The sequence below is a fragment of the Guillardia theta genome, assembly GCF_000315625.1.
Source record: "Guillardia theta CCMP2712 unplaced genomic scaffold GUITHscaffold_71, whole genome shotgun sequence".
Taxonomy (NCBI): Eukaryota; class Cryptophyceae; order Pyrenomonadales; family Geminigeraceae; genus Guillardia; species Guillardia theta.
The window spans coordinates 1-25,290 of record NW_005434603.1 but is presented as its reverse complement, the minus strand read 5'-3'; the positions used below and the strand labels follow the sequence as shown (position 1 = coordinate 25,290).

The 25,290-nt window shown below is 54.8% G+C and overlaps 9 protein-coding genes and 1 non-coding gene across 10 annotated transcripts; 6 read left to right on the top strand and 4 right to left on the bottom strand.

The window, feature by feature from the left end:
* Positions 1-109: 109 nt before the first annotated feature.
* GUITHDRAFT_113892 (hypothetical protein) lies at positions 110-3,666 on the top strand (the record flags this gene model as incomplete). Its single annotated transcript, XM_005826822.1, has 10 exons — positions 110-1,207; positions 1,260-1,820; positions 1,876-1,992; positions 2,189-2,284; positions 2,333-2,383; positions 2,441-2,507; positions 2,560-2,630; positions 2,801-2,938; positions 3,147-3,298; positions 3,567-3,666. The coding sequence occupies 10 exons, from the start codon at positions 110-112 to the stop codon at positions 3,664-3,666; spliced, it is 2,451 nt and encodes an 816-aa protein (XP_005826879.1).
* A 338-nt stretch (positions 3,667-4,004) lies between these two features.
* Positions 4,005-6,105, bottom strand: GUITHDRAFT_96472 (hypothetical protein). Its single transcript, XM_005826821.1, has 16 exons — positions 6,055-6,105; positions 5,919-5,997; positions 5,732-5,808; positions 5,588-5,682; positions 5,461-5,541; positions 5,325-5,397; positions 5,192-5,275; positions 5,063-5,143; positions 4,978-5,015; positions 4,834-4,927; positions 4,721-4,786; positions 4,633-4,671; positions 4,454-4,522; positions 4,355-4,406; positions 4,266-4,300; positions 4,005-4,113 (listed from the first exon to the last, which is right to left on the bottom strand). The coding sequence occupies exons 1-16, from the start codon at positions 6,094-6,096 to the stop codon at positions 4,072-4,074; spliced, it is 1,047 nt and encodes a 348-aa protein (XP_005826878.1). The 5' UTR covers positions 6,097-6,105; the 3' UTR covers positions 4,005-4,071.
* Positions 6,106-7,321: 1,216 nt separating this feature from the next.
* Positions 7,322-8,177, top strand: GUITHDRAFT_154258 (hypothetical protein). The gene has a single exon (XM_005826820.1). It carries the CDS (start codon positions 7,465-7,467, stop codon positions 7,651-7,653), a length of 189 nt encoding a protein of 62 aa, XP_005826877.1. The 5' UTR covers positions 7,322-7,464; the 3' UTR covers positions 7,654-8,177.
* A 4,432-nt stretch (positions 8,178-12,609) lies between these two features.
* GUITHDRAFT_113889 (hypothetical protein) lies at positions 12,610-13,646 on the bottom strand (the record flags this gene model as incomplete). Its single annotated transcript, XM_005826819.1, has 4 exons — positions 12,610-12,629; positions 12,683-12,794; positions 12,843-13,207; positions 13,244-13,646. The coding sequence occupies 4 exons, from the start codon at positions 13,644-13,646 to the stop codon at positions 12,610-12,612; spliced, it is 900 nt and encodes a 299-aa protein (XP_005826876.1).
* Positions 13,647-14,042: 396 nt separating this feature from the next.
* On the bottom strand, positions 14,043-14,497 carry GUITHDRAFT_113888 (hypothetical protein; the record flags this gene model as incomplete). The annotated part of the gene is made up of 2 exons (XM_005826818.1): positions 14,043-14,181; positions 14,232-14,497. The coding sequence occupies 2 exons, from the start codon at positions 14,495-14,497 to the stop codon at positions 14,043-14,045; spliced, it is 405 nt and encodes a 134-aa protein (XP_005826875.1).
* Positions 14,498-15,095: 598 nt separating this feature from the next.
* Positions 15,096-15,804, top strand: GUITHDRAFT_113887 (hypothetical protein; the record flags this gene model as incomplete). Its single annotated transcript, XM_005826817.1, has 4 exons — positions 15,096-15,169; positions 15,253-15,352; positions 15,555-15,647; positions 15,688-15,804. The coding sequence occupies 4 exons, from the start codon at positions 15,096-15,098 to the stop codon at positions 15,802-15,804; spliced, it is 384 nt and encodes a 127-aa protein (XP_005826874.1).
* Positions 15,805-17,337: 1,533 nt separating this feature from the next.
* On the top strand, positions 17,338-20,464 carry GUITHDRAFT_113886 (hypothetical protein; the record flags this gene model as incomplete). Its single annotated transcript, XM_005826816.1, has 10 exons — positions 17,338-17,399; positions 17,474-17,707; positions 17,754-17,823; positions 17,875-17,928; positions 18,143-18,934; positions 19,073-19,441; positions 19,560-19,702; positions 19,794-19,884; positions 20,075-20,116; positions 20,369-20,464. The coding sequence occupies 10 exons, from the start codon at positions 17,338-17,340 to the stop codon at positions 20,462-20,464; spliced, it is 1,953 nt and encodes a 650-aa protein (XP_005826873.1).
* A 500-nt stretch (positions 20,465-20,964) lies between these two features.
* Positions 20,965-22,531, bottom strand: GUITHDRAFT_158359 (hypothetical protein; the record flags this gene model as incomplete). Its single annotated transcript, XM_005826815.1, has 4 exons — positions 20,965-21,074; positions 21,242-21,362; positions 21,561-22,040; positions 22,337-22,531. 4 exons carry the CDS (start codon positions 22,529-22,531, stop codon positions 20,965-20,967), a joined length of 906 nt encoding a protein of 301 aa, XP_005826872.1.
* An 809-nt stretch (positions 22,532-23,340) lies between these two features.
* Positions 23,341-23,413, top strand: GUITHDRAFT_t83. The gene has a single exon. It is a non-coding gene; the product is annotated as a tRNA-Ala (tRNA).
* Positions 23,414-24,175: 762 nt separating this feature from the next.
* On the top strand, positions 24,176-24,974 carry GUITHDRAFT_143071 (hypothetical protein; the record flags this gene model as incomplete). Its single annotated transcript, XM_005826814.1, has 2 exons — positions 24,176-24,618; positions 24,830-24,974. Coding segments are annotated over 2 exons (588 nt in total), but the record flags the coding sequence as incomplete, so codon positions are not given.
* Positions 24,975-25,290: the final 316 nt, after the last annotated feature.

Genomic DNA, 25,290 nt, shown 5'->3' with positions numbered 1-25,290 from the left:
CTCCCGCTTCCTCCCTACTGCTCTCCGCTCCTTCTACCTCCTCCGTTAAAGCCAGTTGCTTACACTCTTCGTGGAACGTGAGGCGCGATACTCCTGCGGAACTGAACGAATGGCACCCTCAATCCTTCCTGGGACATCAGTAGGGTTCGGGCATGGCGATATCGAAGATGCTCGCAGCATGCAGGGGAGCCAGCCTCGTGCTCGAACGCACCTGTCGCTCGCAGGGACTACCAGGAGGACCATGTCGCTGCTCGTGTTCGGCTGTGCGGCGTCGGGTCTTCTCCTTATCGGCATGCTGGTCGCAACTGGGAGCAGCTCGAGGATGCAAGTGCCTCGAGTGGAGCTTGCGGCGATCAGGGAGAGCGACTACAAGAACATGAAGCAGCCCATCTACAGAACCATTGACCACCTTGCGGGTTGGAAGCTCGACTGGGCCCTTGGGGGCGATGCGCCACAGACGGAGCTGAACAAGGAGCGTCTTGATGCGGTGACGGCTGATGCCTCGAGGATCGCGAGCTACCTGCAGGTCGACGAGTTCCCTCCCGATATGCGCCGCGCCATCGACCCCAGCGTCGATCCCTGCGACGACTTCTATCAGTTCGCGTGCGGGCACTGGGCGGAGTCGAAGGGGTCAAACATCCCCGACGACGTGTCCTCGGTGGCGCTGCAGTGGGATCAGGTTGACGATGGGATCAGAACGCAGCTCAAGTCTCTGCTCGAGACTGATAAAGAGAACCCAGCAGCGATCTTCTACCGCTCCTGCCTCAAGGGGACGGCGCCCAAGGCGTCGTGGGACCTGTTGACTCCATGGATGGAGATGACTGAGAACATCACAGACAACGTGACGTTTGTCGACGCAGCCATCAAAGTTCAGCTGGCTGACCTGAGCTTGTTCTGGACGTGGTCAGTCGACATCGACTCTTGGAACAAGGAGAGGTACGGGCTCTTTGTCAAGGGCTCGAAGCCGATCCTTGATGCCGACGAGTACACCCAGTATCTTGCTACTGGCAAGGAATCGGATACCATCTCTGCTTTCAAGGAGTTTGTGAAAACGCTCGTGGGGCTTGCTGGCTACGACGACAACGTCGCCAACGACGATGCTGAGAAAGTCCTTCAGATGGATATCAAGCTTGCTGCAGGCTTCAACAGCAGCGACGGCTCGTCTCATTATGACCAGTGGATAGATCGGGAGTATCTGAGCGTCAAGGTGAGCGATCTTGATCAAGAGGGTGGAGGAGGTTCTGACGTCTGCTCCACAGGCGCCTTCGATCGACTGGGAGCGATGGTTCGAAGCGATGAACTTCTCTCAGGTCGGGGTGGGCGAGGAAGGCGAGGAGGAGGACGCGATGGGCCAGCCTCTCTCGAGCCCGAGGCTGATCATCAAGCAAGGTGGCTGGCTACAGAACCTCGAGGACATCTTCAGCTGCAAGGATTTTACCAGCCCCAACGGCACTGTGGACACGGAGCAGTGCTGGGCTGAAGTCGAATCGTACACGCGATTCCGCCTCATCTACAATTATGCCACCTACCTGGACGACAGCTTCAGGGATGCTGTTCACGACTGGCACAACGCCAAGTTCGGGGTTGTGGCAAAACAGCAGCGGGTCAAGAAGTGCTACTCGGACACGACGTACCTGCTGGGCTGGGCGTCTAGTTACCTCTACGTGGAGAATGTCTTCCCCAAGACCAGGAAGGACGACACGATCACAATGCTCAAGAACATCCGCCAGGAGTTCCGAGACAGCCTTGACACAACCAAGTGGATGGACCCGGCCTCGAGGAAGGCGGCGCAGGAGAAGCTCGACAACATGTTCTTTGAGGTCTTGGCCTTCCTCATTGTCCTCCTCTTGCACCTCTCACTGACGATGGGAGCAGGTTGGTTACCCGGATGACTGGCCAGAGAGCGTCTTCAGAAACTTTGGGCAGCTCTCGGAGGATAACTACGTGGGGAACGTTGACATCATCGGGTCGAACGCAGTGAAGCGAGCTCAGGTCTCAAGTCTTCTGATTTCTTCTCTCTCCTTCATCCCATGCTCTCGTCTCGTCTCCTCGTCTCCTCCGCTGTCCTTCCTCTCCTCCTCCTCCTCCTCCCTTCCCACTCCCCGTCCATCCCCTCGCTCTCGATCTGCAATATCTCCCCTTGTTGCCATCGACTCATCATGGGCTGGGGGCTGATGGAACAACTCAGGTGAGAATCTTCGAGTCGCCGAAGCGAAACCGCTGGGGCGAGTCGTACCCCATCGTCGTCAACGCCTTCTACAGCCCCATGGTCAACGGACTTTGGGTTGGTTCAACCTCCCGTGTCCCTCCGTCAGCCTGACCCTCCCCGCAGGTTCCCGCTGGGATCATTCAGACGCCCTTCTACTCAGAGACGTACGACGACGTAAGAGCTCCCCCTCCTCCCCTCCCCCGGGCCTCGTCCGCCCTGACGCTCCCGCAGGCTCGCAACTACGGAGCTCTCGGAACGATCTGCGGGCACGAGATGACGCATGGGTTTGACGACACGGGTGAAGCCGGAGGAGGAGAGGAGGAGGAAGAGGAGAGTTGATGTGAACTCAGGGCACTTGTTGGACAAAAATGGCGATCAGAAGGACTGGTGGGACAGCAAGACATTCCAAGAGTTTGACAAGGTGAGGAGGGGGAGACGGCAAAAGAATGATGTATGCAGAGGAGAAAGAGAATGTTGTGGAGGTGGTGGTTGCAAAGTGAAAGGAAGAGGCTGTGGTAGCGGTAGAGGATGATGATGATGAGGTGGTGTGGTTGTAGACGAAGGCGTCGGTTTGACCCGTGTGTGTGATAGAGAGCGGATTGTCTGGCCGAGCAGTACAGCGAGTACGGGAGCGAAGTGCCGGATTGGTACCAGGGGAATCACGTGGACGGGGAAGCGACGCTGGGAGAGAACATTGCAGACGAAGGTGGCATGCGATTTGCGTTCCAGGTAAAGAAATTTTGAGTTGCAGTGACGGGGGAAGGGAAAGGAGGATGAGCAGCAGGGGTGAGGGGAGAGGGAGTGTTTTTGGGTAATGGGGAGCGGGGACGAGGACGAGGACGAGCAGGAGGGGGAATAGGGGAAGGAGTGTATTTGCATGGGGCAGGAGGAGATCTCGTGCTTGTAGAGTAGAGGAGGAGGCTGATGTGGACCGCAGGCGTTCGAGAAGTCCCACCCGACTGAGCGACGGTCGATGGCGGCTCACCGACTCTTCTTCACGGCCTTCGCTCAGAACTGGTGCGAGACAGACAAGCAGGACATGGCGATCGACTCGCTCTTCTCCGATGAGCACTCGCCCGCTAAGTACAGGTGGGAAGCACATTGATACCCCCTTCCCAAAGATTCCTCCTCCTCCTCCTCCTCCTCCTCCTCCTCCTCCTCTCCTCCTCCTCCTCCTCCTCCTCCTCCTCCTCCTCCTCCTCTCCTCCTCCTCCTCCTCGTCAGCTCCACAACCATTGCCCCTATTGGCGCTTGCCCTGCTATTCTTCACTTTCACTACCTGCTTCCTCTCCTCTGTTCTCCTTGTGACCTGCCCTCTTCGCTCTCCCTCTGTCCCTCATCCTCACACTCTCTTCAGGGTTCTCGGAGTTCTCAGCAACTTCCAGCCGTTTGCTCGCGCGTTCCAGTGCCCCGTCGGCACTGCCATGAATCCCAAGAAGCAATGTCAGCTCTGGTGACCTACTTGTAGGATATTGTTTTCAATGAAACTAAAACTCCTTTCCTTCACTTCCCTCCTCTCACTACCACCTGCTCCTCATGAGCTCTCCTCCTGCTGTTTCCTTCCCGTTGGTTCCCTCCTTCAATGTTGCTGCCATCTCCACTTGCCATCACTCCTTCCTTCCTCAACCTTTCTCCTCCGACTGTGCACCCTGCTCACTCTTCTCCTCTCCTCATCTTCACCACAACCAGCATCGCTGGTTCCATGCGCTCTCTCCCGATCTTTCCCGTTCTCGCTGAGATCTCCCAGCAGGCCCCCACTCGCTTCCTCCGGTCAGCCTGCTGCACCGGCATCTTTATGTGCAAATGAGTTTATTCAACATGACCCTCTCAGCCTCGTCTACGGCTGTTCTTGATGACCCGCCTCACCAGATAGGAATGTACTGGCTGATGCGAGCCTTCTGGTCCTGTTCCACAGGTGAGCTCGAGCTGGGGAACGATGTGGCTGAAGGGGAGGAGGTGGAGGACAAGGTGCAGAACCAGGGCGAGGACGAGACATGTACGGGCAGGAAGTAGGGCAGGGTGAGGCAGGGGAGAGATCATGGCATGCGGTATTCACCTGGCTGATGCATTCAGCAATCCACACGATGTTGCCTGAGCAAGCGTCAGGAGGGGAGGGGAAGGTTTACAGCTTCTTGGGTGACTTACGGACTTCCTGCTCCTTCAACTTCAAGTACGAGTAGAAGACTCCGTACTGGAACTGGAGCAAGGCGATCAGAACAAAGAGTGGAGGGCAAGGCGAGTTACCTGCTGCTCGAACGAGAGCTTGTTCAACTTCACCTCGTACTCGAAGAAGCAATCCTCCAACGACTTCTCCTGCGGTCAGACGTCAATCGTCACGATGCAAGGTGAGCAAGGGATAGCGACTGCTGATGCATGACAAGGGACACGCATGCTGAGACAACACAACAAGTCATGGCATCTACCTGGCTATATGTCGCCTCCTGGAACAGCTGGCGATATTGCTGGACCAGATTTCTCAGCTCTCCGCTGGATTGCAGCGAGAAAACTCACGGGGTATGGCTCGACGGCTGCTCGGACAGCGTCGTGATTCTCGGCACGTTCAAGTCGCGCGATTCCCTAAGTGGCATCATAAGCTAGGTTGACAAAGGCGCAGCAGGCATCACCTCAGGGTACAGATCACCGAAGTTGCAATACAGCTCAGCCCTCCCCTCCTTGGTCAGCTCGGTGTCGAGCGAGTTGATGGTAATGTTGATAGCCCTGTAGCACTCGACGTCAGCGGCTGGTCGGGAGTCAGATCACTAGGTCACCTCCTGTCAGCCTCGAATCGCAAGATTTCTCCCATGACCTGGAAGACTCTCAGTACTTTCCCCCCTCCGCACCCACTACGACAACCTCCGCTGTGCTGCCACCGAGGCTCTGGCAGTAGGAGTAGAAGTCCTCCAGGTAAGCCTTGTACAAGGTGTTGCGGATGACCTGCACAGCGTCAGCTCAGCCCGAGCACGCAACGCCGTGCCAGGTCACCTCGATGTTCAACTCAGTGAAGTCGTGGGCGTCGTTGAAATGCATCTGAGCATAGGGAGCTAACGGCGTATCGACAAGCACGAGCTGCGTCAAACTGCCGTCAGCTGCTCTCCTATAGTGAAGCTCATCCTACCCTGTACGCATCCTTGGCGTTGGTTGTGATGGCCAGGGTGGCCAGAGACTGGAACTTACCAAGGGGATGGCACCTGGAACAAGAACCGCTCAGCGACTGGGAAGGGAGAGCAGGGACATGGTGGTTTGCTACTCACTTCTCCAGGAGCTCACTCGTGTCCCTCTCGTGGAGGGTTCCGGTGAGGAGGAGGACGACGTTGTCGATCATGTACCCATAGCTGGAGGAGGCGTCAAGGAGCTTCTGGGGGAGAGGCAACTTCTGACGTGATGTAATCCATGAATTTGGCTAGCTCGGAGGAGGCGTTGCAGCGGACGTAGTTGAACTCGTCCACGAGCTTCTCAGTGCACTTCTCGGAGATCTGCCTCAATCCCATCACCAACACATCCTCCACTGCGATGATCAGACACCGTCATGGTCTGGAGGGGCGACGGCTCGTTCTGCAGGAAGGTGCCGTAGTCGGTCACTTGCAGATGCATCCTCATGTCTGAAAAATCAGAGATAAGAACTGAATCATCATCGACACCTCTGCCTCCGCCCCTGCTCCTCCCCTCATTCGCCTCCCCTCCTCCCCTCTCTCCTCCTCCTCCTCCGCACCCTCCAAGCTGTCGCACTGCCCCAAGTTCGAGTAGGAGGCTGCATCAAGGATCCCCGAGCGGTAACCCCGAACAACTGCCTGTGGTTCCTCGATCAGATGCGCATCCTGAAGCAAGAGGAAGCAGCTCAGCCGCACCTCAGTGAACCCATCGTCTTTGTTGAACGTTAACAGCTCCATGGCAAGTCTGCGATACACCGTCAGGCGGCTGCCGCGATGGAACTACTCGATCTTGTTGTGCATGAAGGGGCGTTGAGATCGATCATGGTGAGAGGTGAACAAGATGAACATGAAAGGTGCAGACGTTTCAAAGATGCGTCTGCCATCGATGCCCAGACAGCAAAACCAAACTCAAACCAACATAATTGATGGCATGAAAAATAAAAACCATGGCTTTGTATGGGTGCCAAGGGAATTGAAGTGCAGATGACTGACAAACTAAAAACATCTGAGAAATTCCTCACTGTCATCCAAGCTAAAAGTGAATGGGTGGAAGTGTTTGGCTGCACATACAACGGCGAAACTACAGCACCTGTTTGTCTGTCAAACATCTAATAATCTACTCCAATCCGCACCATTCAGTACATCGTTCTCATCTCATCTCCATTTTCATCACTGTGAGCATTCTTTTCCCGAGTTTTATTCTTCCCTCTTGATTCCGACCGACCCAATCTCGACATTTTGCCTAGCTCAACTTGCCTTGCTGCCACCCCATTCTCCCCTCCCATCTTCCCTCCCTCCTGCCACATTCACTCGCGTCCAGTCGCTCCCAACTTCTCCTCATCTTCCATATTTCCTTCTCCTCTCCTCTCCTCTCCTCTCCTCCCTCTTCCGCTCCTTCTGTCCCCCTCGTCACGCTTTCCCAACCATCGCGCAGCTGTTTTGGGAGGGGTCAGGGGGGTGTGGTGCCCAGGGGGGTAGGAAAACTACGATGTACCGGTTATAGGACGTTCTACTGATCAAAGTACCGGTACTCAGGATATCGCTTTTCTGGTCAAGTAATGGGGTACTGTAAAATGTCTGGTGGGTCTGGTCTCAGGCAGAGGGTGGGGGTAGTAGCCTACGTCGCCTTCCATTGTTACCGGAGCAACAAAGCCAGTACAAATTAAATAGTTATAGCTATATCTATAGGAAAAACGTGTACCAAGGGAAAGATTTATAACTATTTGGTATACTTGAAACGATTTTAAAATCCAATAATGGAGTAGATAAAAAAACATTCATACTGAAAATCTCAGTAATTGAGCTAGAGTAATATTTCAGTACACATCTTTTCAAAAATTGAATATACCACCTTCAGATCAAGATCCAATTATTGTTTGTTAACATTTGAAAACTTGAAGAAACAATTGAAATTTCCCCTGCCTCCTTTCTCTCGACCGGAAATAGGCGGCAGCCGATGCATGAGTAACGGGAGGAGCGGGCGGAGGAGGGAGAGCGAGGAGAACTTTGCAGCAAGAGCAACGAGAGCAAACAACAAAACACAACAGCTGACTGAGACGTCGTTGCAAGCACAAGACTGTCCCTTCCTGTAGCTCGTCTCACACAATGTGGAGCCTTCTAGTCGATGCAAGCGCTGGTCCACCCGCCCCGTTGAAGCAAACAAATGAAGAGGCAAAGAAGTTCCCGACGGTGAACGATATGATTGAAGGGAAGAAAAACCCCATCAGAATCCTTGACTGCGGTCCGATGCTCGAGAACTGCAACCCCTCGAGCGATGGCGGGGACTACTACTGATCTCGATGCCAACACACAGCTCAAGGGTGTCATGTGATTTCAATTAGGAGAAACCTTCTCATCACAGATAATCCGAGCAGACTCTTCGTCGAAACAATGCTAATTGTGCTCTGGCTGCCGTTGGAAGTTGGTGCCCTACCAATCATGCTCGGTCTCATGCAGTGATTCCAAGGCCTCGATAGTTTCATGGTGCCCCACCCCGCCGAAGGAGAGTTTGTTCACTGAAGGGCATGTCAGCAGCTGGACCGCAAGTCGGTCACCAGCCATTGCGCACCGTCGAGACGCTTCTTTGGCTTGCTCTCTGACGCATCGGATGCGGTGGACTTCCCAACGCCCTGAGGGATGAAACGTGAGAAGAGCAGATCGGTTCCTCCCACCATGGCACCTGCAGCAGCTTGTCCCGCAGCTGTTGCTCGCGCCTCTCGTCGTTTAACGTCGGCGAACGTCGAGAAGGGGCTGAACGGCCGTCAGTGAGCAGGGTAACCGTAAGGGAGTAGGTGGTACATGAACGGTTGGAATTTCTCCTCTCGTCTCGGAGCAAGGCTCTTCTCTCTCTCTCCCTTTCACGCGCAGCCTCCTCTTCCTTCATCAGCTCAAAGAAGCCGTCGTTCTCCCATCGAGATTTTCCTGTACGCAAGTGAACAACGACACGGAGACCCAAACTTCAGCACGCACACCTCCATGAATGCATCTGTCAAATCCTTCTTGTGGGGGAAGGGGGAGTTTGACCTCGTCACTGTCATCATCAGAACTTTCTTTCTTCTTCTTCTTCTTCTTCTTCTTGCTCTTCTTGTCCTTCTTCTCTTTCTTCCTCTCCTTCTTCGATTTGCTCTTCTTCTCTTTGGCCTTGGCGGGTTTGCCATCCTCCTGCCCTGCCACGGCATCGCTATCTTCCGCAGATTCCTCCTCACTTGGGTTGTTGATCCCGAGGACATCCAGGAGACCTTCACTTCCACTCGCATCCTCCTCGCTCTTGGGCGCGAGAGAAGAGTTCCGAGTATCGCCAGCAGTCACCTTCCTTTCAGAGTCCTCCCCAACGATTTCCTCCTCGTCCTCCTTGGGCGAATCATTGTCCTTTGCGTCTGACGTGGCGTTATCACTCATCATAGCTGTACCTTGCTGGTCTTCCAAACATATCACATCACTTTCAGAGCCGTCCTTCCTGCTCTCAGGCCCCGAGGCCTCTCGTTCCTCCGATCCGTTAGCAGGAATATTTACACGTTCCTTCTCATCTTGCCGTACGAGTTTTGGCTCGTCTGCTTCTCTCAAGCCCTCACGCCTCCTCTTCTCTATCTCTTTCGCCCGAAACTTCTTGGCTATCAACGACGCGATATCAGTCTCGGACTTTGCGTCTCTCGGTCGCTTCCGTTGTGCTTCGTTCGCATTCATTGCCGGCTCTTCGCCTGAGCTTGTGTTTCGACTATCAATGACAATCGATGGTTCAGAATCTGATGTTGATTTCGGGTCGCCTTTCACCCTTGAAGGCTCATCCGTTTCCATCGGGCTGGTAGCAGTTCCCTCAGCTTTTTCTGCCTCCTGCTCCCTCATTTTCTCGCGATACTTTCGTGTGAATAGCTCTTTTGGTCTCTCAGAGATGGAGGTACCTTCAGCTGTACCTTCAACCTCTTCCTCCTCGTTTGCCTCCAAATCCAAGTCTTCTTTGGTCGACCTGCTCGATCTTTCTCGTCTTGATGCCTTCCTATCCTTACGGTCTCTGCTCCTGCTCCTGCTCCTGCTCCTGCTCCTGCTCCTGCTCCTGCTCCTCTTGTCTCTTTCTCTCTTGCTGCTTCCCTCTCCACTAGACTTCCTCTTGCGCTCCAAGCTCCTGTCTCTTCTCCTCGATGAATGCTTGCCCCCGTCTTTGTCTGAGCTCCTTCGCCTCTCCGACCTGCTCCCCCTGTCCTCCGTCCTGCGGTCGCGCCTTGAGCTAGAGGCCTCATCATCATCCTTGCTATCGTATCCAACGCGATCACGGATGGTCGTTGCCCAGTTCTCGTACTCCTTCGCCTCCTTGAATCTGAGACAGCAATGAGCCCTGCGAGTGCAGCACCTGACAGCGCCGTACCTGTTGTGCCCAACGGTCTGCTTCAATGTGCGATGAAGGAATTCCTTATGGGCCGTCGGGGGCCCCTTGGAAAGGTGCGGGGAGACCACAAACGATCCAGCAGCCAGGGTGAGCCTCGCATCCCGCTCGATGGCCTTCCTCTGGGAAGCACAATCACCCAACATCGTTTCAGAATGGTAGGGGGTCACAGCAGCGATCTGGAGGGGTGTCAGCGGAGCTGCAGGTTGGTCTTGCTTGCTCTTCTTCTTCACTCCGAGAAGCCATGACAATCCTCCGTTGGAAGCCATGGCAAGGCCGCCTACAGATAAGAACAAACGTAACCACACGGCTTCCACACGATTGATTTGAAACGCAGCATGCTGATTTCGCATTCGTCTGCACAGGTGCAGCGAGGCCAAGAGTCACAGTGCTCACACCTTGATGTGTTCACGGAGGTTCGCAGGAACGATATCCGGGCGGTTCCATTCAGAACCCTCGAACCAGCACCCTTGCAAAACATGTGAGTTTGGTAACAACAGCTAACAATGGTTAGTAACAACAACTCACGATGGTTGGCAACGAGCTAGCCGTAGTTTGAAGACACCTTGTTCTTTCACTAGATTATGATGTCTCTACACTTGTTCCACTCATCTCCTGCCACCTCTCCCCTTCTCCTCCCCTCCTCTCTCCTCCATCCCGTCCCACGTTCCCACCTCCTCCTGCCCATGTCGTTGACTAGAGACATGGGGTCGTCGACTCCCTTCGATTGAAATTTGAGTTATATAATTTCTTTATATCTTTGCATATATTACTTTAACTTTAACCTCATAATTTGAAATATATTTTAAAAAAGTATTGACTATAGGCATTCATCAGTTTGAAGATTTTTGAACTAGTAGCACTTTTTAACTTAACTTTGAGTAAATGCCAGCACCGTGTGCCGGGTACTCGGCCGCGGGCCGGGCTTGCTGCGCCGGGTCGGACCCTCTTTACTCAAAGTGAAGTTAAAAACTGATCAGTACGACCCCGGGCGCCGGGCACCGGGCTTCCACAAAAGACCCCAGAATGGGCGGCCGCGCCCGGCGGCCCCGGCATTCTGGGGTGACCGCGTTAGTATGATATTCCGGGAGCCTCGGACCGGCGGGTGGATCATTGTCACAGCCAGTGGGGACCCCGGCCTGTAATCATCATGGTGGTGGTTTTCAGTGATATTCAGAGGTAGGGGTAATGGTGTACTGATTTCATGATTGTGAGCTACCCAAATTCTTTTTGATTTTTCAGTGAACTAGCCTAGTAGCACTTTTTAACTAAGTTAACTTCAGTGAGTAAATGCCAGCACCGTGACCCGGCGTACTCGGCCGGACCGGGCCCTTGCTGCGCCCGGCCGGGTCGCACCCTCTTTACTCAAAGTGAAGCATGCCCGCGGCCGTCGCCGGTCCGGGTCGCCTGGTATGATCATTCGGAAGTTCCAGCCGTCGGATCCGACTCGAGCCGCCGGCCGGGCGGCGGCTCATCAATACCATCCGATCCGATCCGAGCCTCTGGCAGGCCGGACACCCCCGGCGGGACTGCCAGGCTACCACACCTCGTACTAAGTTTTAGTTAAGTACCTCTCCCATCGACCGCGATGCACATCTTGGGCGTGGTCATGCAGCCTGAGGTATAGGCGACCGATGCAAGATCTATGACGTGCCATGGGGAGAAATTCAAATCCGAATGCTGACGAGCAATCTGCTCTGCAACCCCACCATGAGCAAGACGACAGCAGGCAGAGAGGAATGCCGTAAAGACGAGGTACAGTACGAACAGCATCCCTCAACACTGCATCAAAGCTTGTTCACGTTGTCGACGGACTTTCAAAGACATCGACTTGACAACAGTACGGTATAGGATTATGCAGTGATAGGCTGACGCATTGGTGCTGAACTTAAACTGTTACATTTTCTGCAAAACATCGGGCATGCAACGTTGGAGATAGAGAACGCGGATGATCAATGCTTGCTACAAGTAGCGGCTAGTTATCTCAACTTGCGGCTGAGCCAGCATTCCATCAACATTTCTCATGTACGAGCAAAGTTGACTCTTCTAGGTAACCTCTTTGGACAGAATGCAGAGGGCTTCAAGAATTGTTTCAAGGCTTCTTTACTTCACCTCCTTTCAACAAGAAGCAGATGCCAAAATGCATCATGATGAATTCCAGCTGCACATAGACGCGCATACGCTTCGAAGTCAAGCAAAGAATCATCGGCAAAAGCAAAAGTCATTGTGTAAGAAACCCAGACTTTGGGCAACAAAGTTCACACCATGAAGCTGTTGATGAGCTACAAAAGCAAATACAAGATTATCTGTGAAGGTAACCAGCGAGGTGGAATGCGGCACCAGAGTACTGACATGCCACCATGATCAACATGCCACCACATCCGGCGGCTGTTCAAGTCTCAGATCACTCAAATACACATGTGTTATTGGGCGAGATGCCAGGCTGTAAAGGGCCTTGCCAAACGGGGGGTTACTACTAGGCGATTTGCCAAGAACAAAAGCTCACTTGGCTTAAGAAATATGTCCGAGGCTTTGTATTCACGGTTCTGTGACATTAATAGATGGGTGCCGACAGGCTGCGATCTCTCGACATCCATGGATCATGCCGGCATCACAGCCGCTGCTTTTGAGCCAGCATCTCAGTGATAACATCCTTGACGGGTTTCACACATTTACTCAGGACGGGGCTAGTACTGAATTTGCCACTATTTGACTACCGTGAGATGATAATGTACGACTCACACACTTGGAGAATACAAGAAACTTCTCGGAGCTGAAACATGCACAGCCGTAGTTCTGCAGCTCGGAACGGTTAGAAACCGGGAGTGAAAATCAGGCTAAGGGCTAACATAGCCTTGAGAGGCTGCTCCATATCACTGAGAGTCGTTAGTGCCTGGACCACATGATGTGTCAGGAGCGGACTGGCAGTGCCACAAGCGGCCTGACCATGTGCTATCGAGATAAGAGCAGGCGCCGCCTCAGTGCCAACGACTGTGTCTTGAGGTCCGCCGGTGTTTGACGAGTCTGAAAATGATTTGCCGTGTAGAAACTCCCAGACCTGGGGACTCTCGATCAGCCTCTTTACGCAAAGTCTTGACTGCTCTACCTGCTTCTTAAACTGCCCTTGTCCATTTACAACTTCCCCTTGTATGCAGAGCTTCAGCTCTTGCATCTGCTGATCTTGACCATTTGCAAGCTCTGCCATTTGCTTTTTCATTTCAATCTTCATCTGTTCTTGTTCAATCTTCATCTCATCTTGACCATTTGCAAGCTCTGCCATTTGCTTTTTCATTTCAATCTTCATCTCATCTTGACCACTTGCAAGCTCTGCCATTTGCTTTTTCATTTCAATCTTCATCTCATCTTGACCACTTGCAAGCTCTGCCATTTGCTTTTTCATTTCAATCTTCATCTCATCTTGACCACTTGCAAGCTCTGCCATTTGCTTTTTCATTTCAATCTTCATCTCATCTTGACCATTTGCAAGCTATGACATTTTATTTTGACCCTCCTTGAGTCTTTCTATCGAGCTGTAGATGTTAGGCATCGGAATGTGCAAAAGGAAAGTCGGTATGCTTGAGTTGATCATATTCTTTGCTAGGTCAGGAGTGTTTGCCACTCCCTTGAGGAAATTTCTGGCTTTTTCCGCAGCTATTGGAAACTCTTCTCTGTCACTGTCGACTATGATGCCCATAGCAGCGATCCGAGAGGATTTCCCGATGAAGTAGTCCTTCAGTACCACGTATAGTCGAGAAAGCTGGTAGATCTTTTCCGGGATTTTGCTTGTCGATTCAGTGATCTCGAAGCAGATGTAATCTCCGCTCTTGACAAACACGTTCTTGAAAGACTCGTTGCTGTGATGGAGCGGCCACATCGATTGAACATCGTCATCCTTTAGGTTTTGGAACATCATGTATGACTGAGGTAAAGATCCTTGTCGAAAGTGAGGCAGAGGTCTGCCTGATAGGGATCCCCAGCCTTGTGCTCTGACTGGCCGATGGCTTTGAAGCGGACTTTTCTCCGGGCCTTGATCGATTCGGACGGTACGAGGCCTGTGAGACGGTTGAGCTGGTTGATGCTCTCGTGGGAGGAGAACCCGCTCTTTGCCAGGTGACGAGCACTGTTCACAGACAGAAACAGTTGCCCGCGCCTGCAGCCAGGCGTTGCTTCCGGGAACTGAGAGAACACAGTCGATTCGAAAACATGGCGAGAGCCGAAGTCACGTATGGACACAAAGACATCGCTGCTCCCTTGACCTCGCTCATTCTCTCCTTGCTGCACTTGTACCGGTCCTTGCTCTGCTCCTTCAGCGGCTGCACTTGTACCAGTCCTTGCTCTGCTCCTTGCTGCACTTGTACCAGTCCTTGCTCTGCTCCTTGCTGCACTTGTACCAGTCCTTGCTCTGCTCCTTGCTGCACTTGTACCGGTCCTTGCTCTGCTCCTTGCTGCACTTGTACCAGTACGGTCCTTGCTCTGCTCCTTGCTGCACTTGTACCGGTCCTTGCTCTGCTCCTTGCTGCACTTGTACCAGTCCTTGCTCTGCTCCTTGCTGCACTTGTACCAGTCCTTGCTCTGCTCCTTGCTGCCGCGTGACTTGTACCGGTCCTTGCTCTGCTCCTTGCTGCACTTGTACCGGTCCTTGCTGTGCTCCTTGCTGCACTTGTACCGGTCCTTGCTCTGCTCCTTGCTGCACTTGTACCGGACTTGTTGTACTTGAAGTTTCTTCTTGTACCTGTTGATCTTGGACTTCTTCTTTGTCATGTGCTTCTAGTTCATTCTCATTCTTTCCTTCCGGACTTGTTGTACTTGATTGCATTTCTTGTCTTCTACTTCTTCTTGTTCTTGTCCGCTTCTTGTTGATCTTGTATTAAATGCCACAAACTCCTCGAAAACTTGAAGCGGGAAAACCTGAGGCAACAATCATTCAATAATGGCCCTGGTAGGATAGGTGAGTAGTAAACTGAAGTCTTCTGGACCCTACCGGAGACGTGCACGGTGCAGGGCGCTGGTAGGGTAGGGTGATCCAGATCCGGAGAGGGTATGTGACGGGCCGGATGAGGGCTGTGCTGCCCCTGTGATGAGCGGTGATGAGGGTCAGGATGAGCAGCAGGAAGAGTGGCACTGATCTTTAACTTAACTTTGAGTAAAAGAAGGCAATGCAGACGGACCACAAGCCCCATCATTCTTGTTTCTGGAAACATCGCAATGCAAAATCAACCAAGAACATCTCTCTACCTGTCCTGTACGACAATGCAAAATCAACCAAGAACATCTCTCTACCTGTCCTATACAACACTTGAATGCAAAACTTGCCGACGATATTTCCATGCAATGTGTGCGGGAAGTCCAGATAAACCGAATGCATGCCAGCAAGAGCACCGTGGAGGACCCTGGCAGTCCCTGCGATTCCAGTGGGATCAAGCGCGATTACCGGTGACCAACTTGAAGGTACTCAACCTACCGGGCCATACTAGACGGCGTCGGAAGAAGGCAAGTGCTACAGCTGAACAGTTAAGAATGGAAGATACCGCGGAACTGGAACGTCATGGGAGAACAGCGACAGGAATCACTCCACATGTATACTTTCTCAAGCAGATGAATGTTTTGCCTGGCGAGGTGACTCAAGCTGTAACGACCACAATCTGACGCCACCGTGGCACCTGCCAGTGGCGATGGAACAGCAGGTGTGCCATGCGGCTTGAGCGAAGAGATGGGAGCAGCCACCGTACAATCAAACAAGGGGTACAAACGAACAAGGCATCGGTACAAAGGAATAAGGAACTGCTAGAAGCAATTCCTGAATTGCTACAAATGGCAGGAAACGGAATCGAGGGACTCGGGAAAGTCAATCCGGCGTACAGACAAGGACGACGGGAGCCGAGAGCAGGGGCCCTCCATCGGCTGCATCGCAGTACGCACGTGTCAGCAGTGGTAACTTGAATGACGGGCAGGGCAGCGACACTGCGCGGAAAGCCTGGACTGGGGAGGCTGCTGAAAGCGAGGCAGTCTACGGCGAAGCAGGCGACTTGAAGTTGAAGCATCTGCTGCATCGCGTTATCACAACATGACCGTTGGAAAGGCCCTGAATGAAGACATAATTTCAGGCTCCCCAGGAACATCCGACGGTCGAAGGCTGAGTGATTTACGATACCTCATCAAAGTGACAGAAGTAGAAGCAAAAGCCTTGACCATTTACAATAGCGATCCAAGTCTGAGATTGAGAGGACTGGAGGCGATAGAGGGACGATTCTCTGAGTTCAAAGGTCATGGATGACTGTCACGGTATCAGACCTTATGAGGCCTTTGAAGCAGCCGGGCCGCATGGACTCGATCGGATATCTTAGTCAGCTTCAAGAAAACGTAAACGGAATGAGAGATTAACATAGGAAGGGGGTGAGATGAATGACCATTCAAGTTCATCATCCGGGTGTATGAAGTTGAATAGGGGGCTTACGGGTTGACCTAACCTTGACCTTGACCTTGTTGCTGGTTTGAATCCGATGTCCGAGTCGATGATGAACCATTCAGCCTGTGAGTCCGGGCCCCGGGCCTCGGGGCGGCCCGGCCGCCGGGGGGCCGCGCCCCGGGGGCGCGGGGCGCGCGCGCGGCACCGCCGCGGCCCGGGGGCTGAGTCCGATCACCCGCCGGGTGACCGCGCCGCGGCGGCCGCGCCCGGCGGCGGGCCGCATCACTCTGCATGCCGTGGAACGGGCTGCCGCGCGCCCGGCCCGGCGGGGCGGCGGGCGGCCCGGGGGCCCGGCGGCACTGCAGTGACCCCGGCGGCGGTACCATGAGAAACACACGGTGATGCGCGGCCGCGGTGACGGGTGGACCACCGTCTGAGTGGCACTGCGGCACTGCCGCACGGAAGTTACTCAAAGTGAAGTTAGTAAAAATCAGTACGACTCGGTGACCCCGGGCGCCGGGCACCGGCCGGGGCCGGTCAGTGCCGCAGCCTGAGCGTGCCATGTGCCATGCGCAGTCAGCCGCAGATGGCACACCGACGCGGGCGGGGCCCCCGGTGATCGTCAGTGCCACGGTCATGGTGGCCGACCGTCGGGCGGCCGCCCGGCCAGCCGGGCCCTGGCCGCCGGCGGGGTTCCGTAAATTTGCTTGAGGCGGACTTGAGGCCATGATTTACTTGACTACCCCCTATTCCCCTAGTTTTCAAGTACCCCTCCCTCAACTTCTCCACTCTATCGATCTTCCTACGACCCCACTTTTTGAGCCCCCTACCTCCTCTGACTACCCACCCCCTTCAGCTTATTCCCCAATTGAACTTCCGGTGCAGTACCCCTGTTTCCTACTGTAAAATCTTGAATGATGCTACCCACCCTGCCCTCTCGATAACCCCAATTCCCCTAGCGCAATGGCGGCGATGGCCGGGAGAAGTACGGCGGCGTCGCGATTCATGGCAGGGAGAAGGTGAGACGAGATGAGACGTAATGGAAGGAAAGATATGGCAAGATGAGAGAGGACGAGTTGAGAATGAAAGCAAGGGAACATGATGATAGGAGAAGTGTTTACGAGGAGGTGAAGTGAAATCGGAAGGGAGATCACATAAGACGAGACTGGATAAGGTGTGCGAGCATTGCCTGATCATGAACAATCAAATCATCATCATCGCAAAAGTCCTGTGCAACCAAGACTGTCAGGCTGATCCGTAGAACTTTTTCGTTCCAGCGTTCCCGACGCTTCCCTCGATTCTGGCCTGTTGCTGACATCGACTCGTTGCAGGGAGAGAGAGCAGAGGAGAAATTCGCTCTTGTCAAACGGGGACAGCAAGGGACTCGGAGATGTTCTGCTGACAGACCCGTTCAAAGTGCTAGATACCCTCAAGGAAAGAGCCCTGGTCACCGTCATCGAAGACGCCGAGTCGGGCCATGAGGACGAGGACTGCGACCTGTCGTCCTTCGAGGGTGACTGCCGGCTGCTGGAGGGCGGGTCGTTGGACACTAGCTCGGACTGGAGGTCAGCTTGTCGTTTGGTCAGATTGTGACTGACGTCTAGATGCCAGAAGCATGACGCTGCTGGTAACGCCGACCAAGCTCGAGCTGCAGCTGGGAGAGGAGGCGATCACGATCGCGGTGCAGGAGGCAGCCGTCTTCTTCCATTGTGCTCACTCTACTTGTATCCAGGTCAGTGATATCACGAGCATCCAGACATCGCGCAGGAGGCGATGGTGGAGGACGGTATGCTACTCCTGCTCCTGCTCCTGCTCCTGCTCCTGCTCCTGCTCCTGCTCCTGCTCCTGCTCCTGCTCCTGCGCCTGCGCCTGCGCCTGCTCCTGCTCCTGCTCCTGCGCCTGCGCCTGCTCCTGTTGCTTGTCATGCTGCTTGTCATGCTGCTCGTCATGCTGCTCCTGCTCCTGCTGCTTGCCTTCCTTGCTGATCCCCTCGCTCTTAGGCGTTGGGTTTAAACTATCCCCTTCGATTGTCCAGCTTGTGGAAGCTGAGGCCGTGGGCGCTGCTGGGGCATGACGCGGAGGAGGGGAAAGTACCATACGGTGACGTGTGCTTGAATGTCAAGACGGCAGAGACGTCGAGAACGTTTGGGATTCGCTTCAATGAGTCGCGGACGGGAGAGAGAGAGATGGCGGTGGAGAAGCTTGCGATGTTGAAGCAGGGGGGCAGCAGTATCAGTGCCGTGGTGTCCGACCTCCGGCGATTGAAGAGGTTCCTTCGGAGAGTGTACCAGACGACCCTGTTCCAGGTCGTGGTCGCCATGCTGATCATGGCGAACTTTTTGCTGTACGCCATCGAGTCGGAGGTGACCAAGACGGAGGAGACGATTCAAACGATTCATCGGGTGGAGCTGGTGTTTGCAATGCTCTTCACAGTGGAGCTGCTGATCAACATGATCGCACATTGGTTCCGCAACTTCTTCAGGAGCTACTGGAACATCTTCGACCTCGTCGTCGTCACGCAATCCCTCCTCGCCTTCACCCCAGTGTCCACCGCCCCCGGCTTCTCCAACCTCCGGCTCATCCGGGCCTTCCGCATAATCCGCCTCTTCCACCGGATCCGATCAATGGAGGTCATCATCAACGCGCTCTTCTCTGCCATCTTCCCGGTCTTCAACGCCGGCTGCATCATGCTCTTCACGACAGGCATATACGCTATCGTCGGCGTCTCTCTCTTCTCCCATCACTCTGCTCGCTTCCGCACCTTCTCTGCCGCCATGTTCACCATGTTCCAGGTCTCCTCCCCTCCTCCCCTCCTCCCCTCCTCCCCTCCTCCCCTCCTCCCTCTCTCTTGCTCCGTCTCGCCCCTCTCCCTCCCTACCGTGCACGCTTGCCCCACCTCTGCTTCTCAAGCATGATGAGAAGTCTGTCAGGTCTGCACCGGCGACAGCTGGAAAGCGCTTGCTCAGGAGCTGAGCACGCATGGAGCAGCAGACATGTTCGACTACACTGTCTGCGTCTTCCTCTGCTCCTACATCATCATGGTTGGTTGGATTCTCTTCAATGTGGTTGTCGCCGTCATGCTCGACGAGTTCCTTGCGGCGTCCAGCAAAGCCAAGGACGCGGCTGAGCAGGAGCTCGCGGTTGCCAAACCTCCCGAGGCTGCTGATCCTGTTGGGGCTCCGAAGGGGGAGGAGCCGAACGGGAAAGGTTACGTGGACGAGCTGGATGATCTGCTGAGGATCTTGTCGAACTTCGCGAGCATCAACCAGCTCGACAAGATGTGCAACGACATCTTCGAGGTAGAGGAGGGAGGAAGCGGTGGAGGGAGGAGGAGGAGGAGGAGGGAGGAGGAAGGCAGAGGAGGAGGAGGAGGAGAGAGGAGGGAGGATGCGGCGAAGGCTGACTCTGCTCCTGCAGCTGGTAGACGTGGACGGCAGGAAGGCTCTCACCGTCAGCGAGATCTGCGCCGGCTTCTCTAAGTTCAGCTTCCACGTGCAGCCCGAGAGCCTCGCGCAGGCGCTCGAGGGACAAGACGCGGTCGGGCCCATCAAGTTCAGGAGGTGCTGCCGCACTTTGACCTTTTTTTTCCTTGCTCTGTTCGACTCACTTTGACGTCGGTCCTTGTCGCGTCTGACGGCCGTTGGCCTTCAGGTTCCTTCAGGCTCAGCTCAAGACGTTCCTGGAGTGCAAGCTGAGCGAGGGGAAGTTGGAGTACCACAAGAGCAGCGCCATCTACTTCAAGGTGATGCATAGACGGGGTTTGGTGACTCACTCTGTTTGCATTCACTTGCCTTGCCGCTCTTTCGCTGTGATGTCCTTTGTTACTCTACTCCTTGTTGCCTTTCTTTCCCTCCTCCTTGACACGTGAGCAAGTTCACTTGTCTTGTTCAGCAATCGTGTGCCCTCCTCTCTTCCTCTTACGATCATGTCAGACTTCCTTGCTTGAGCAGCACTTGCAACATCAATCCCAGCTTGTGAGTCTCTTCTTGTCCATAAACCTCCTCCCTATCCTGTCCTTGCTCCCCTCTTTTTTCGCTCTTACCTCCCCCTTCCTCCCTCCCACCTCACTGCGCTCTACTCCTTCTCTCCTTCTTGTCTCGGATATACTTTCTTTCTCTCTCCTCTTTTACTCTCTTTCTTCCTTTTTCTTCTCTTTTACTCTCTTTCTTCCTTTGTCTTCTCTCTTACATGTTTTCTTCCTTTTTCTTCTCTCTTACACTCTCCAGGACTTGCTCATCGCCCGCATCTCTCTCTGTCAGAAGTGCCATTGCAACGCACTCTTCGACAATCGTGTGGAGCTCAGAAGGTGCACCTCAACATGACACGACGGTGTAAGATAGACGCAAGAAGAGGACTGGTCGCTCCTCCTTTTCTCTTTGCAAACTTGTAAATATTGCACACATTCCCTAAATGTTCTCTGACGTCTTGTCTCCCCGACCCTCTTGCTCCTCCGCACTTGATGCTGCCTTCTGCTCTTGACAAGCTCCGCACTTTCCAAGTCATGCTGCTGTCTGCTGCTAGCTCGACCTTCCGTCAACCATGATAGAAAACCTTCCGATCGACCCATCCTGGCTCGTGATCTCACATATCCCAACTTTCTCCTTCTTTTCCTCAACCCCCCGGGCCCGCGAGGAACCGAGAGTTTGAATGTTCCCTCCTCCTCCCTTCACTTTCCTGTATCTCAAGTTTCCCCTGCCCGATTCTCAATCTCAACGATTCTTGCTCACCATGGCCTCCACTTCCTCCATGACCTCTGAACTCCGTCCCTCTCCCCATCTTCTTCTCCCCCTCTCCCCTTCCTCTCATAGCTCTGTTGTTTTCACTAGACGTCTTCCCGCAAGGACGCGAGCAGTCGGACGAGGCTGCTCAGCGTCGCGTTAGCGTGGGTGGCGGCCACGTGCAGCTCATGTGCGGCGATCATCGGCTTCACCTCTGCCGCAGCATCAGAACAACAGGAGAAAGAGGCAGGAGGCAGGAGGCAGGAGGCAGTTGACGGGGTGAGGGAGGAGGAGGCAGGATGCAGTAGGGAGAAGGGAGGAGGCAGAGGCAGGAGGCAGAGACAGGAGGCAGGCGGAGGCAGGAGAAGGAGGCAGCAGGACCTTCAGACGTCTGCATGCAGTCAAGGATGGACTGCTTGTACTCCTGGTCATAGATCGCTCGGCTGAGGGCCCGTTGGGACGGTGATCTCCTCAGCTGCTCTACGACGCTCTCGATGCTCTCCTCTACCTGACAGGAGGGCAGGACAAGCGTCACCTCCTCACCCGAGAGTTCTCAGCACACGGATGGACACGCTAGGGAAGCTGCGTGTAGCTCTATCGGCCAGCAAGGGCCGCTGAGTGGGAGCATGAAGGAGCTACATCATAGAGGAGCCATCGCATGACTGACCCTCGTCCTACAGGCAGCCTCGCCTTCACTCACCTCCTTCCTGCTGATCTTGAGCATGACGTCTTCGTCCCGGTTCACGTGCCCCTCCTCCGCATCGATCCATATCGTCAGGCAGTACCTCGCTTCCTTGTTGGGCAGCACTCGATGCAGCAGCAGGTCGCTCCTGAACAACACCATCCTGTCCATGATCGGCTCAATCACCACAGGCTTCCCCAGGAACGGGACCAGCTCCAGCTCGCCCCCGTCTCCCTCCTTCCATCCCTCGTTGAGGTACAGGAGGCACGTCACTTTCCTCATGTTCGGCCTGCCGGGGTTGTCGTAGTGCAGCGGGAAACATCCTCCCTGCCCTGCATTCATCTGCAACTTGAGGGTCCTGGCCCTGGTGCCGAGCTTGAGGTGGAGCTCGGGAAACGTTTCCTGCAGGAGCTGAACCATCTCGTCGGAGAAGAAGAGCTCCGTGAGCTCCGTGACATGCTCGCGGATGCTGGGGTCGTGCATGTCGGCCTCGTAGATCTGGAGGGAGCTCAGTCAAGGGAGCCTTCGGGGTCAGAGAGAAGAACGGAGTGACGAAAGTGATGGGGGGAGGAGGGAGGCAGGCAGGCAGGGACGGAGGGGGGTACGGAGGGATGGAGGGAGAAAGGGAAAGAGGGGGCGATATGGGGCGAGGGAAGTAGAGAGGAAGGGAGGAGGTCAGGAATGGGGGACAGAGAGGAATCAAGAGTATAGAGGAGGGGAGCGAGATTCAAAGGTGAAGGGGATGGGGAGCAGAGATCAGCTGTGTGGATCTTGGGGTTGGAGCCTTCACGCACGTTGGGCTTCGTGAAGTGCTCGATGCGTCCGTTGAGGGAGAACTGAACCTTGTTGGGGGTGAGCTTGCCCATCTCCTTGAGCATGCTGATCTCGTCTCTCATCCTCCTCGCCCTCTCCCTCCCCATGAACTCGTCGATCACGCAGAACCCTCTCTCCCTCATCTCCCCAACCTTCTCCTCCTCCACTCCCTTCATGCCCGGCATCCCTCCCTTACCCATGAGTAACCCTAGCTGACCGGACTGAATCAGTCACTGTCCGATCCGATGATCCGCCGCGGCCCGGCCCGCCGCGGCCCGGCCCGGCCCGGGCCTCCCGGCCCGCCCGGCCGGCCGCCGCGCCGCTGCGATCAGATGCCAGCGGTAGCCGGGTTTCAAGCCGGGCTGCATCCGACGAGCGCGGGCGCTAGCCGCATACAGACTCTCTCTCACTGGCCGCATGCCAGGCTCCTCAATGCTTATCAAGTTCGTGTGCCGCGCCGCACTGATTAAACTGCCGCGCCCGGCGCGGCGCATTGCGGAAGTTGCCCTCGTCGGAGCAAACGCCGGATTGAACTAAACTTGAAAACTGGGCCCCGGCGGGCACGGCCGTCAGCCTCAGCCGGCCAGGCACCCCGGCGCCAGGGGACCGTCGGCGGTCCGTGAGTCTCAGCCCGGGCCCGGCTGTGTGTGCCAGTGTGCCACCGCCGGACTCAACTTGGCAAGGTATCAGCCTATGAGTGACTGCGGCAGGCTCAGAGTCTACCGTCGGTCCGATCCTCGGACGATGATCGGTCCGTCAGTGCCCGGCACCGTCTGAGCGGCCGGCGCCGCGCCGCCGCGATAGGCTCGGATCCGACTCGCCGCGGGTCGGCCCCCGGGCCCGGGAGGCCCTAGTGCCGCGCCGGGCGGCGCGGCCTAGCCTAGGCAGTAACTAGTAACGGACCGTCACCGGCGGACGGTTCACTGAGATTGGCGTTCTCACTATCAATTGGAATATTATTTTTCAGTGATGACGTCATCCACATGGGCGACTAGCTCAGATGGTAGAGCGCTCGCTTAGCATGCGAGAGGCACCGGGATCGATACCCGGGTTGTCCATCTGTTTTTGGAGCTCTCGGTGCGATTATCTGCTCTATTCCCACCCCTCCTTCCGTATCCTTTTTGATGGAAACAAGGGGGTCCGTATAGCAAGGGGTGGTGTTACAGCGGCAGTAGAATACCGTTTCCAACTACCCCTACCCCCTCATGACCTATCTAGATATAAGCCAATTACGATTTGGGTGGGTATAGCAATCAGCAAAGGACGAAAATACTCTTTTTCAAAAATGTCGTTGATATTGACCCTACCCCCTTATTCCATAGCAATTCCTTTGGACATTCATGGAGAAAGTAGGGGTGGTGACAAAGACCCTTTGTTGGGACCTGGTTACAAAGTACCGGTATATTTCAAAGAATGTAAGTGGATATTGGTAGGTAGGGTAGTGGAGGGAAAGGGGGTCCTGAATTGGGATGAGGGTAAAAGGGGAGGTGGCAAAGGTACAAGATGGAATCGAGTAGAGGAAGAGAGGGAGGAGGGAGGAGGAGAAGGAGAAGGAGAAGGAGGAGGAGGAGGAGGAGGAGGAGGAGGAGGAGGAGAGCATGCAAACAACAGGTAGAGACGAAGAGATGATGATGGAGAGGAGGCTGCTAGTCACGGGCTATCGAGTATGCAGCGAACGTGGAGGAAAGGCAGAGTGTCACTAGTAGCAGCTAATTCCATAATGTTCTAAGTGCTCTCGCTAGAACTTACGTGACTCCGACAGAGATGCTGTGAGCAGGAGGACGAAGAGACAGCGAGGACACGAACGAGGGCAAGGAAGCATGTACACCGACGAGATGATGGGCAGGCACCTGCTCCGCAACCGAGAGGACAGCATCGACGAGATCCAGACAGACATCGACATACAGAGTCTCAGGTGCATCGAGGAGCTCGAGAATGAGGACTGGCACTCCAAGTACAGGACCACCCGCGCCCATGACGACCGACCTGTCGGCTTCTTCGCAATTGACCCTGGCATGGCGAGCAGGGGCAGGTTCATAGCAGAGCAGGTGGAGCCTCCCAGGGTGAGGGCGGAGGCCAAGGAGGAGCTCGCACCTCCTCCCTTCTCGCTCCCTCCTGGAACGAAGACTTTCAGCAAGCTCAACGAGCTGCCTCATGACCTGCTCCTCCGCATCGTCATCAAGCTTCCCTTCCGCTCTCGCATGCTTCTCTCCTCGGCGGCAAAGGGCCCAGCCCATCTCGTGAAGGAACCTGTGCTATGGAGGTGAGGAGAGAGAGAAGAAGAGAGGAAGAGAAGAAGAGAAGAAAAGAAGAAGAGAGGAAGAGAAGAAGAGAAGAAGGAAGGAAGGAGAGGAGGGAACTAGAAACGTGCACAACGAGAAGTAGGGAAGAGAAGGAAGCGCATGAAGGAATTGAGAGGGGCAGGGAGGCAGGGAGGCGGAACGGCCTCTGTGTTGACTGATTCCGATGCTCAGGCACGTCAACCTGACCGGCTGCTCGTCGCTCATCACCGACCGAGACTTTGAGAAAGTTGTTGGGTGGTCGGAGGAGCTTGAGTCCCTCATAGTTCGGCCCGCTACCTCCCTCCCAAACTGTTCCTGGCGCATCCTACAAGCGCTGGTGAGCAACATGACTGCCTCTCTGTCTCTGCGTCCCTTGATGTCCTCTCTTTGCTGTCTCGCTACTTTCTTCGTTCTTATCGTTTCTTCTTCTTTCTCTCCTCCCCCCTCCCTTCGTTTATTTTACACAAACTCCATTTCTTCTTTGGCTCCTTTGCGTTCCCTCTCTCCTAGTCAGTGCTCGTTACTTTCGCTACTTGTGCTACTTGATGTTGTTTGACTCCCTGGTAAGGCCTCGCATGACTGTACAACTTCACTGAGGATTCTTGTGCTCCATGACTGCTCAGGTGAAGGGGTGAAGAGGGCAGGGAGGAGGG